We start from the raw sequence: 13,514 nt of genomic DNA on the forward strand, positions 1-13,514 counted from the left end.
GACACGTTCCCGTCACAATAACAACGGCCAAAATGAGATTCCTCCCTGTGCCCTTTGCAACTGGTATTGTTTTTAAGCAGCATGGCCGGAGCCGTAAAACACATGGATTGTATCATCACTGGCTCTCGCAGGAACGCAAGGAGCCGCATTCCGGGCGTGCTATCACCCCTTCTACCGCACGCACACTGGCACAAGCCAGCACACACAGACAGCAGTGCACACCCATCCCTCATCTCGCAGTGTCCAGTTGCTCAACCACCCACACACACACTCAGCTCAGATCTGAATACGATGGAAATTAAATGGGTGCCAACTGCATTGGCAGTGATGCAGAAGCACAAATAACAACAACAGATTAATCAATAACACTGTGGCTTTAAAATAAAAAATATAAAAGGCGACGTTTCAGGCAATGGTCTTTCTTCATAGCGTACAATCTCAACTAAAACATGATAAGTGTGCCACTGGTGGCTGCAGGTCGTAAATCAGGATTCTGTCCTGATTTACAACCTGCAGTGCCTGAAATCAAGGAAGATAGTCTGGGGATGCTTGATCATTAAATCCTTTATATTAAGTTCACTTGCGTGCTTGCTTAGGACCGTGCAAATGTTTCGGTCGTTTTTTAACCCACTTCCCGTGATCCAATTGAGCTGACATTTTGCACACAGAATCGTTGTGAGAGACAATTAATGTTCGTGAAATTTTTTTTCCAAAATTCTACACTGTTTAGGGAAAACAAATTAAATATTTAATTACCAATTGCTTAATACTGGCAGACAATCATCTGACCCATAGTTGGCAGCCATCTCAAGCCAGAGGACGAGAGGACTCTAGCTGCCACGCATATAAAGGATTTATAGTGAAAAACTTTGTTTTTACAGGTTTACTTGTTTTATATCTCACAATTGCCTGCAAGCGTCATGTTTTTTTAACCTAATGTCTGCATCAAGGCATAGAATCTCAAATCGCATTGGATCCATCTGACCCTTTTAAAGGGGGTGTGTGTATTAATTTCGACCCCAGTACAGTTCATTATTCATTGGTCGTGTGGGAAAAACTAAGCGTGGCAGGAGAGGTGAAATGTAAATGAATACCCACTGAGGGAAGCTTACGTTACACAGAGACACACAATGCAGGATTATCGCAGCTCAAAAGATTTGCTTTGGTTGCACAAGGGCAAGACAGTGGAAAACAAAATCCCACTCAACTCGTCTTGAAATAAACATCCATTTTGTGCGTCGCGTAAACAAGCCTCGCTGCTCTCCATTTAAACACAACAATAAACGTTTGACGAGGCAAAGCTATGTTGTCGAAAATGTAGTTAACGTAATAGTTTGACGGTTAAAATTACAGTTTAAAAAAACGCATTAAGTCTTATCAGGACAAAATGCATAAAGAGGCTGATTAAGTAACACTGTTGATGGAATGGCAAATAAATGAGAGAACCCAGCGAAGCAGGTCTAGCACATCGCTAAAAGGCATGAAATTAGTTCATGTGTAGGAGCGAGATGGAATTTGACATTGTAGGACCATGATAGATGGTGACACCATGGGGAAGCCTTCATCCAACAGCAGATAGATAAAATCGCACGGCGATTCTGATGATGTGATGATGATAAATTAAACCACTCTCCTTTTCCTGAATGCACCTGATCTCTTCTCAACTTAGACGCTAAGGAGGGCTTGAGCCTTGTTTATACTTAAATGGGTGACCACCAGTGCATACCCAGGTATTCTAGGCATATATATTTGGTTTTTGAGGTGGCCAGGAGATAGCATGACAGCAATGGGCCGTCCTCATACGTTCCATGTATTTGGTACACCTCTGTAAACTGCATCCATCAGTGCAGAGGTGTTGTGTTATCCCGCTCACATTTTAGTTTTCGCTCCGTATGCCAGTTACCTCTGAAATGCCAAATTCTCAAAAATAGAACTCACAGATATCCCAATGCAGGTGAGTCTTTAGACTCAGTCAACCTTTCTTGGGTAAATAAATGGGCATTATTATTGTACTACATTCTCAGAGCCAAACACCATAAGCCAAACAGTCAAACATTATAAGTAACACACTGTGCTGCAAATGGCCACGATTTTTCGTGCCGCCTTGAGCGTGTGCATATTGTACCATCGTCGAGTGACAGATTTACTGCCCGAGCAGACAGGAAATGGAATAAAGTTACTCGTGTTAAATTTACAATCTCCGGCTCTCGCAATCGAGCATGCCCGCCTAACTGTAACAACACGGCGAAGTATGTAAGCACATTTGTTCTGAACATTCTCTCGAACTGGTGGCTCGGTAAGTTATTTTAGGGAAATGGAGCAAGGCTTTTGGCTAACAGGCTGTGTTTTGTTAATGGTAGCAAGGGTCCCCTTGGCTTGTGTCTAACAAACACTTGTTTAACATTCATAGACTTCTGCCTTTCAACGCAAGACTTCACTCAAGCACAATATCCCTCCCTTCCTCCCCCTCAAACGAGAATGCACAGCACTGCACAATGGCAAACCCGTCTCTCCCCTGAAAAGTACTAGTCAGTGTATAAAGACTGGCCCGAATGCCCTACAGGCGAATAGCACTCACATTATTGTGCTACCTTAAAGAAGCATTTGATATTTGAAAGCCAACGTCAATATAATGAATGAATATGAGAGCAGGTAGAGTTTCAGTCATGCTGGATCAAACCAAATCATCAGCAGCAGATATTGCCTATCCATCGCTAGATGAAGGCCTCCATCAGAGGTCGCAAACGGGTTTTGATTCCTTACCCGTAACCGTACCCGGCCGCACCAGGGTCGCAAATGGGTACCCGTACCCGGCCGGGTACGGGTAGCCGGGTATCGGGAAGGGTACGGGTATCGGGTACCCGGTTGCGACCTCTGGCCTCCATACAGTCACCATCCCCCTTACAGTGCCGACGATGCCACAATCCATCTCACTCCTGCACGTGAGCTCATCCCATTGCCCCATCTCCTGTGGTGGTTGTCCTACAAGACGAGGTTTTGCATGTGCTGTGTATGCGCCATCGCCAGTCTCGTCCATCAGCCAATTAGGCATTTAGGTCACATGTCCTGCCTTTCTAAACCCACTTACTTTCCTTAACAAACGGTACGACGTCTCACGATATTTATATATATATATACTTTTGATCCACGTGTCCTTATTGCAGTATCTCAGTTTGATTTCAACATTTAATAGACTTGTAAATCACGTAACATTCATATTTTAGAACACGCCATCTCTGATAACAGCAAAATGTGACTTTATATCGAGTTTATATAGGAACGGTCATATGAAAGTTTACAATTATTATTTGAATTAGAAAATAATCGACACCAATGTGCGCAGCAATGAAACCCACCTCCACTATGACACTCAAGACAATGGACACATAACGAATCAGATTCATATTAATAATCGATTGTCCCACTCCGGATACATTAATTGTGCATGAAAGAATACATTATGCTTTATGCTGTTACATTTAGCCAAATAGGAATAAACTAAAGCATATGAACAAGTTAGAAAACAATGAGACGCAATGAAAATGATATGGTGAAAATTAAAGAAAACAGAATCAAATCTTTAATCAAACCTTGACCCTAGATTGTATTAAGGCTTTTAAAACATTGGTATATTAACTTCCACCCCACCCTGTAGACGCTCTATTACCGGGGGTCCAGTTTAAGTTTCGATCATCTTATATTTGTTTTGTCAGACATGAAACCACACTCCCTTGGAGTGCTACCCCGCTGTGCGATGTAGGGGGAGCAGTCAGATTTACACTCCTAAACAATAATGGAGTGTGTTGTCTGGCTCAGTTTTAGTGATACAGTCTGTTCTCCTATAACGTGTGATTTCATAACATGAATTGGATATAACGCAATTAATGTATTCGGGAACAATTTTTTATAACGCGAATTGGATATAATGCGATGCAGTGAACAGAACTCCGTCACGCGAGTAGGAAAAAGCGGTTGTACGGCTGCCTCGGAGTAGCATCACACAAGGCGGGATGCTGCTGGATGCTTCTGGATGCTTCCCATGCACCTCCGTATTTATTCGGCATTAATACAGGTTGTTTGTGGCCTGCATACACATCTCACGTGTTTCCACGGACTGTGCTTTACCCTATATTATATATTCAAATTTTTTAGAACGCAACAACCGCGTTATAGGATAACAGACTGTCCCGATCGGGAGTCGGGGGGGGAAGGCCGGAGCGTTGGGTACGGCACGGGGCACAACATTACCTTCAGGGCGCAGAAGACGCACGCCTCCCCGAGGCACTGATGCTGAGTCAGCTGCCGAAAACTTCGCCGAAAAACATCCAAATGCCACAGCACCTTGCGCGGCAGGAAGGGGCACAGAGGAAATGGACGGCCGCCCGTTAGCGAAAAAGCCACCGCACGAAAAAGCCCGAGCATGGGTGGAACGGGTGAATCGGCGGCGCAACAGTCAACTTCCAGCGTTTGTTCTGCCTTTTCCTGCTTTTGGCATTACAGGGCAGAGCCGCTTTTTACAGGAGAAACGGTGTCTTCTCCCTCTCCTCTCCCTTAACTTGTATTTAAGAGCTTGCATCTTGAATCCCTGCCTCGCTTGATGCAGCAAATCTGGCTGTGATGGTCCCACCTGATGACGGAGACTTGTGTTGCCTCCGAAACGTCGTGATTTTTATTATCTTATTTTTTTATTAATTTTTATTTCATTTTTTACCTACGTGACTTTACCGAAAGAACTAAGAGTATAAAGGAAGAACAGCCACGTCAATTAAGCTGCTCGCGTTGGCAGCTAGGTAATTTGGATGTATATCCTATGTGTTATAACGATCTTATAAAAAAGACTTCATTTTAAATGACTGTTTGATTCGTTGGCGTTCTAATGAACGGCCAAGAAGGCTTTCGCCCGAGAGACTCGAGGCAGAGTCAAGCTCCAAAATGGTGTAGAGGTCTCACCAGGCAAAGCCATTGTTTGAGCCAAAAAAAACTGGAAAAACCTGAATCCGTGTAATCCCTCACTAGGTTTAAAGGCTTGTAAACATTTCAGATCACTATTATACTCGGAAGAAAAAAGCTTTAGTATAATCGCACGTACGCGATTACGGATGTAACTGTATACCGTTTCATTATTGTACGTTAATGTACAATACAGTTGAATACAACAAAAATACCTGGTTTAATTCAAATAACACTCTATACAACATGTAATTGCCACATTTAGAGCGATGGTAAGTAAAGAGTGTTAACCGAACAAAATATTTGCGAAAGTATCGTGTGTAAACGTATGGCAATTGCATACTACTCAATCTGACATTGGTTAACAGTCCACATTAAAAAATAAAGCGTGACTTTGAAGAATGTCAGCAACAATGACAACCCCCACCAACATTCCACTGTCTCCAAAACTTCCTTCATATTTCTACTGAAAGAATGCAGCCGTAATAAACCAGAAATACTGCATGTTTTGTGCGCTGATCAGATACAAGATAAATATGGCGTAGATACAGACAAATATAACAAAAAATACATGGTGAAATTGTTCAACATTCGTAGAAGAATCGCAATCATATAACACAATTAACCAATTTGAAAACCGTGTTCATTACGCAGAAGTAAATTCATTGAAGAGCATTCAAATCAGCGCGGACCTCTGTGTAAAAAAAAAAAAAATCTGCAGACAAAACCTAAGTAAGAATCACTTTTCTCACACAGCCCCACACCATCGCCCCATCGACAAACACACAACACCCGCGTGAGCAGCCGACCCCGCTGAGCCGCCAGCAAGAGTCTTCTTCTGTGCCCGGCTTTTACCTGCACGGCGCTGTTGAGAAAGCAGCTGTTCTGGCCAGGCTCGTTGACGAGTCCCTTGTCGGGTGCCGCTTGGTAGACGCTGCGCTTGCCCAGCGCCCCGCGGCGCAGCGCGCCCGTCTCGTAAGAAGACATCGCGTCCGATGCCTGCCGCCTCTGTCCCCGCCGCTCGCTCTGCAAGCCGCTTCTCTCTCACTCTCAAGGTCCCTCGTGGGAGAGCTCTTGCGACGAAACGCCCAGGCGTTGGCAGCAGCCCAGCATGTCGCGGGGACGATGATTTTGTGCGCGTGTGTGCTTGTTTTCCTTCTCCCTTCTATTCTGAATACTAAGAAAGAAGAATAAAATGCGCTCCCGTGGTTGTAGAGGCTGCGTCGCATCCGCTTTAAATGGATCGCGTCCGTGTTGACGTTACGCTGATGTGAAGCGTTCCTGCGTTTGCTGTGACAAATCAGTGTTTCCACATCCGACCCAACGGGTCAAGGTGATGTCACCGTCACAATTTTCTTCATCACTCATGTTTCCTCATCCTATGACCGGAGTGAGTTAAGCCCTGGTAAAAAAGAGAATAAAACAGGCCGGTTAATCCTGAACGCTCACCTTTCAATAAAAAAGCATGCTTAAAACACTTAAAGTGCCAAATACAGTTCCCGTTTAAAGTTCACGGTGTCTACAAATAATAATTGACCAAACATGGAACCGTGAACGACACGATCACATCAAAGACATGAATGCAGAAAGACACGCGCGTAAAATGAAACATGTTCTTGGCTACATAAAGTGACACTCCAAAAACGCACGAAGCATGACGCGCAGACGACAGTGTCGACACACAGCCCGGATATGCACACCGTGCACATCACAGTGTGTCACGTAGCCTCGTCACGACACATCCACCACGCACACCAGATGACACGTCGTTGATGGCATTTGGCACCGGTTGTCAATGCAGATTCCAAGCGTTCCACAGCATTTTAACTGTTTTAAACAACGCGATTCGCAACGTTGAGCCAATGGGAAGCCACTGCGAATAAAGTCGCCTGCTAGTTTACATTAACTGCTGCTCCCACAGGGAATACGCAGTTTCTTCCAGTTTCCGTGTACACCCCCCCTCGATTCTAAACAATGAGCGGGTACTGTGTGTCCACCCATTGTTTTTGGAGTAACCAACGTTATTTATGTTCTCTTTTTTTTTGTTTGGGATGCTGATATGGGGTTTAACAGCACGATCTCATGAACGCGAGAGTACGTTCCGTGGCCATACAGTGTCCAAAACATGCAAGCCATATCCATGTGTGATTTGGGGGGGGGGGAGTGCCCTTATGAAGCGATCAAGCTCATGCTCACGCGATTGCAATACTGCATAGCATGAAAGGAATTTAAAAGGGCAGTATCAGCAGCAAGACGGATGGCCACCATGCTAATTATTTTCCTACTCTCTGCTCATCGTCATACAATGAGGCGCGTCGGGTGGCCACGGTAGAAACACCACAATAGACGCCCAATATTTAACCTTGGTCCAAACGAAAGTGTCTTCGGCGTGCAAATATTAGCCCAAATGTCTTCTGTTATTAATAAGTAACAAATATAAAATCCACCAACCGACAGGCGCTATTTCTGAAGGTGACAGTAGAATGAAAAAAGTGGACTTGCAATTTGATTTCATGCGGCAGTGACACATTTTATTAAGTGTGTCGCATTCATTTCTGCGAAGCATTGCAAGTCGTCTATTTATAAATTCGCCCAGCTGCAATCAAAGTGACCGGACGTTGGTAGATCTTGTAAGTAGACCTTAGCTAAAAGGCGTCGTCACCCCAATGGCAAACAAGCTCCCCTGTTAATAATACAATGTTTAACAAAAACATAATCTACGTTCGCGAACGGTGAAGTTAAAGCCGGCATCAAAGGTTAGAAGCCAGGGAACATTGCAGGCATTTCCGTAAAGGTGGTGACTGCAGTGAACGAAACGAAACAATTGTAACAGCCGATATAGTACGCAATGGAGCTGCAAAGCAACCTCAGTATCAAACAACATCGGCACGACATTTGTGAGTAATGATTTTACTCTAAAATGCTGCGAAAATGCCGTGCAGCACCACACGCCCGGTGCTGTAATTGCTCACCAAGGTCAGAACAAATCCAACAAGAACAACAAGAAGCCGATTTCCTTTGATTCGACCAACATCTGCTTCCTTTCCTGAGTCGCGTAACGACAGATCGCTGAGGACACAGATACAAAGAGTCTCTCTCGTCGCTTGTTTTACAGTCAGCAGTCCAACGAACACGCTGTTAACGCCCAACCATTCGCTTTGCGTTAGCGTCATGTGACAAGAGATGAGAAGAAGCGAGGAGGGAAACTTCTGAGAAACAACCGAATGAGCATCTTTGTTGGGACGTCGATTTAGCCAGACGCTAACAGTTTACAGAAGAAGTGCCAGGTGTTCACAATACTGCGAAGAAGAGTGGGACACTTACGTGGCCGCATGCAACACAGCTTACGCGTCACTTAACAGGGCCAAGAACTCGTGGTCATCAACCACACCCACACTCGGCGATTCTTAGGATTCGGCTAAAGTGCTCAAAGACTTTTAAGTAAACTGTCCATCACAAACGTAATAATACAACGCGCCAAATGATGGCGCGGCACACACCCAGGCAAGACTCGTTTGGTTCCACGCAAATCAAAACCGAGCGAATATATCTCGCCATGTGCTATGAATGGCCACTGCACGAAACGTCGCCAATGTCATGTATTATTTTTTTACAGCCACGGCGTTATTGACTGCCAAAGCAGCGTCACCAAATCACGTTTCACATTTCTCGTGAGGTCAGTTAAATTCCATACAGAATTTCACATTCAGCGTCAAACGAACATTCGTTGGTGCTTTTAAACACTGCATGATGCAATGCGTTACATTTCATAATCTTTACAACCGATGAAAACAAAACATAATTAATTTTTACCTCTGCCAAGCACACTTCCAAGCCTGGAACATCTAGCAAACCTTAGTAGTGCCTGATAAGCTTACAAACAAGGTGGGGTGGGGGGTAGGCAATTATCAATAACTTCCATGCATACTCTTTGGTTTTTCGGTAAAGTCACGTAAGTAAAAATGTTTATGAAAAAATTTGTTTTCTTTCATTTTGTGACTTTACCGAAAAAAACAAAAAGTATGAATCCTTGCAGTCACGAAAGCTTCAAATCTAGAATTAACTTCCATGCAGGAAAACCTCGGCTATCCTTGAAGAATCTACGGAGGGTTATCTGCTGCAGACTCCAAAATAAACCTGCCCACCCCATGTTGGTCCGACAAATGGGGGGCCTTCAAGAGCACAACTCAGTGCAACCAAGAAACCCAACATTTATAACAAAGAGTCCTTTATTTCAGAAAATGAACCTCAAAGCGGTGGCACAACGAGGGCCACCACAAGCACGGCATTCATAGGATCGACAGCCGCTTTTGCTGCGTAGGTTTTCCCAGTTGTTTCCCCGAGCTGTGCTCTATAACGCTCTCCGATGTACAGCGTGATGTGTAACATTTCACTCCGAGTGCTGGAAGCTGAATAATATACCTGCTTCTAGCATTTGAAGCAACACCAAAGTTAAACAACAAAAAACTCAACTCTCTCAAAGTCAGTGTTTCTCAAACAGACGGGGGTGGGGGCGGAGATTCTCATCTCTGTCAGTCGTGGGAATTCCACATTTCTAAGCCGGGTTCAACCTCGCCGTATGACCGTCGCTGACTTCCCACAAAGTGGTAACTCATTCAAATTGGCATCGTAGAGGAGGTCAATGGGTCAGTCGATCTGAACTCGTGACCTTCCGATTTTAAGCCGGCGCTTTTAACCAACTATGCCACCCACACAAGAAATATAATAATGTCCCTTCATATGATCCAGACCGGAGCTTCACTTAAACGGGGCATGAAGATAGGAGTTGTAGTGTGCCAGAGACAACACACTTGAACGAATGAATACCCAGTAGTATAACCCAGCAAGTAACATGCCTGCTATTCTGATCGCATGTGTAATATTCTTTATATAAGTACTGTATACGTGCATTACACACCCACCTTCCCTCCTCCCCGATGAGGGAAGGTGGTGTTCTAGATTTGAAGCTTCGTGACTGCAAGGATTCATACTCTTTGGTTTTGTCGGCAAAGTCACGTAGGTAAAAAATAAAATAAAACAACTCAATTAAATCACGACGTTTCGGGCGCAACACAAGCGTCCGTCATCGGGTGGGAAAGCATGGTCTGCTGCTGATGCAGACTGTTTTAACGGTGGTGTGTTCAACATACATTCGTAGTTCAACATACATCTCATACATTTCAAAGCAGCGAATTACGTCCCGACACAATCAACTGTTTAAGGCAACAGATGCTGTATATCCACTGCTGGATGAAGGGCACCACACACACAAGTCGTCGCCATCTCTCACGTTCTTTGACACGCATCATCACCACTGCGTCTATCTGCCAACACAAAATAGGGGGCCTATTTTACACGCTCCGTCTCCACGGTGGGCCCCCTATCGCCTTTCGTCACGACCCGTGGCTCGGTCGTATGGCGCTCGAGCGACGTGTCCTTTGCTCCAAGTCCATCTACAATACTAGTTCTTATCACACCGTCATAAATACGATTGCAAGTAAAATATCGGAGTGGGGAGAGGGGGCGGGAGGAAACCCCCCCACTATGTTACTCTTGACACGACATCATACCGTGTCAACCCAAGGTTTACCCCGTATTCTTATACAGGGAAATTGAGTTTTTGGGGCCGTTTGAATACGGGCAAGAACAAAAACGATTGTCTATTTTTCGATTTAAAGCTTTCGCGACTGCAGGGATTCATATTCTTGGTTCTTTCGGTAAAGTCACGTAGAAGGGAAGTAATAAAATTAAAAATATAAAAAATAATAAATATAAATTCTCACGACGTTTCGGCCACAACGCAAGCAGCCGTCTATTTGTTTGCGTTTCTGCCTTGTGATGGGACTTTGAGATGTTATAAGGGGCATCCAAAAAGGTCTGAATTGGTCTGTAATAAGATAGGGCACTGATAAGGGGTTGACAGGTATGGGACCTACGCAGCAACCCACGCTGCCGTCACGGCGATGAGATTGGCGTCTGTGCAGAAGTGACTCGGGATAGGTACAGGCAGTCAGTTAAGGTATTCTTGGTTCTTTCGATAAAGTCACGTAGATAGAAAATAAAAATAAATTGAAATAACAAAAAATAAAAGCAAAAACCCCACGACGTTCCGATCGCAACACAAGCGGTCTTCATCCGCCTGATTTATAATTTTATTTTTTATTTTCTATCTACTAGACTTCACCGAAAGAACCAAGAATATGGATTGGTGCAGTCACGAAAGTTTTAAGTCAAAATTTAAGTCAATTCCGGTGTTGGCGGTGGTTGTTGTTGTGCGTGGAGTGGTGGGGGGTAAAGAGCTTTTTAGCTCATCGGATTTCTCCGGTATGAATAAGTATTCCGATTAACGCAATAGGGGTTCGTTTTGCTCTGTGGCTGCTGATCGACGATGTTGTTGTTGTTATCGCCCAATGTGAACACACAAATACACAAACACTCACTCACCGTGGCGGTGTTCATAGCGATCAAGCGTTGCGCATCGATGCACCACAACCATTGCGATTACAAAGAAAGATTTTTTGAAATGCGTGTGTTTATTTAAACAAATGTAACAGTAGCCCCACATTATTTAGCCCACGATGCCTGGCCGGGTTTTGTTAGGATAACAACAAAACCGATCGGGTAACAATGGGTTCGACCCCAAAAGAGTTATTGACGATTTGTAGAAAACAAAAAAAATATTCCGCGTGGATCGCGAGCGGTTAAAAGAAAATAGATTCAACGCAAAGACCCCCAACACCACCCCAATACCACCACCTCCAACACCACCCCCAACACCACCAGCACCACAACACCACCACCACCAACACCACCACCACCCCCCCAACGCCACCCCCAACACCACCACCACCACAACACCACCACCACCACAACACCACCAACACCACCACCACCACCCCCCCCAACACCACCCCCCCCAACACCACCACCACCACCCCCCCCAACACCACCACCACCACCCCCCCCAACACCACCACCACCCCAACACCACCACCACCCCCAACTACACCACCTCAACACCACCACCACAACACCACCCCCAACAAACCCACCCCAACACCACCACAACACCACCACCACCACAACACCACCACCACCCCCAACACCACCACCACCCCACCACCACCAACACCACCACCCCCAACACCACCACCACCCCCAACACCACCACCACCACCCCCAACACCACCACCACCCCCAACACCACCACCACCCCAACACCACCACCACCCCAACACCACCACCACCACCCCCAACTACACCACCCCAACACCACCCCCACAACACCACCCCCAACAAACCCACCCCAACACCACCACCACAACACCACCACCACAACACCACAACCACAACACCACCACCACCACCGCATCATCGACGCAAGCTCGTAACGCACAGCAACACTCAACACACGGGGCGACGTTTTACCATTGTTCGTTCGTGCGCGTCCTCGCAGCCAAGCAAGCCCGCCAGCCCGCCCGCCTTGACAGGCTGCTGCACCACACTGCCTTAGCCGGGGGAGACGCCGAGCTTCGTGCGAGACGCAGCCGAGTCGAAGGCGAAATCAACTTTTTGTGTCTCTCTCTCCTGCCGCTTGGCGAAGTTCGCACCGCGGCCGCCACCTCCGCCTCCTCTTCCCTCAATCCCCTACACCCCCCCCCCCCCTCAACAACTCGTCGTGACGTCACTTCCTGTTGAGGGGACACGGGGGGGGGTGTTTCCGGTGGGGGGTGTGTGTTGCGATTCTTAGGTTTCGTCGCAGGGCGTGGTGCTTTCTTGTTTTGTTGGGCCACGTGGGTTTGGACCTCTGTAAGTTCTCGACAGACGCTGTTCTCCACCTGTGGACGGCTGCTTGCCTTGTGGCCGAAACGTCGTGAGAATATTTTTATTATGTTTTATTATTTTATTATTTCCATTCTACGTGACTTTACCGAAAGAACCAATAAGATGAATCCCTGCAGTCACGAAAGCTTTAAATCGAAATCTGTAAGTTTTGTCAGCAACACCACGCGTGGCCCGGCCTGGCCACCACTGCGTGGCCAGCCATAGCAGCTTCTGTTCGGCCGGATAGAGGAGTTAGGAGGGGCTAAAACTGGCGCGGCACGGGCTAGAGAAGAGACGGACTGATGTGGTACAAAGGGATGTGGAGCTGAGTGTAGTTGGCGGCGACTTGTGGTGCCAGCAGTATCATGATCGGTGGAGGAGATTCGTGAAGGACTCTGCTTCGGAGTTGGGAGGCAGTCGTCCTTCCAGCAACTGCTGAGAGCAAGAGGAACCACGCTCACAACAACTAGCGGAACGCCGGGCGGATAAAACGCATGGAAGCATGCTCACAACAACTAGCGGAACGCCGGGAGGAACCACGCTCACAACAACTAGCGGAACGCCGGGCGGATTAAACGCATGAATTGGCACAGTGGGGAGCACACATTTGGTGCATCTGCCAGTCATCTCAGTCAAACCCATGGCACCTGGGTCTTGTCTCGTGGCCTTCTAGCAAGTCTTCGACACTGCACAGTGCGGCATGGAGAAAACACCGGTTACCTATTTGTGGCACATCAAAA

At 46.2% G+C, this 13,514-nt stretch overlaps 1 protein-coding gene across 2 annotated transcripts in view; it reads right to left on the bottom strand.

The window, feature by feature from the left end:
* The window catches only part of LOC133341864 (inactive ubiquitin carboxyl-terminal hydrolase 54-like), a 51,576-nt gene extending 38,977 nt beyond the window's left edge, over window positions 1–12,599 (bottom strand). Inside the window, exons 1-3 of one of the 2 annotated variants that reach the window (XM_061550658.1) lie at window positions 12,379–12,599; window positions 5,806–6,352; window positions 4,249–4,341 (exon numbers count right to left, since the gene is read on the bottom strand). In XM_061550658.1, coding sequence (XP_061406642.1) covers window positions 4,249–4,341; window positions 5,806–5,937 — 225 coding nt within the window. In that variant the 5' untranslated portion in view covers window positions 5,938–6,352; window positions 12,379–12,599. Of the gene's footprint in view, window positions 1–4,248; window positions 4,342–5,805; window positions 6,353–7,922; window positions 8,002–12,378 lie in introns of those variants that run through there. The other variant, XM_061550659.1, reaches the window with a different exon arrangement.
* Window positions 12,600–13,514: the final 915 nt, after the last annotated feature.

Source organism: Lethenteron reissneri, chromosome 12 (assembly GCF_015708825.2).
Source record: "Lethenteron reissneri isolate LAM-NWPU_2019-01 chromosome 12, ASM1570882v1, whole genome shotgun sequence".
NCBI classification, from domain to species: domain Eukaryota; kingdom Metazoa; phylum Chordata; class Hyperoartia; order Petromyzontiformes; family Petromyzontidae; genus Lethenteron; species Lethenteron reissneri.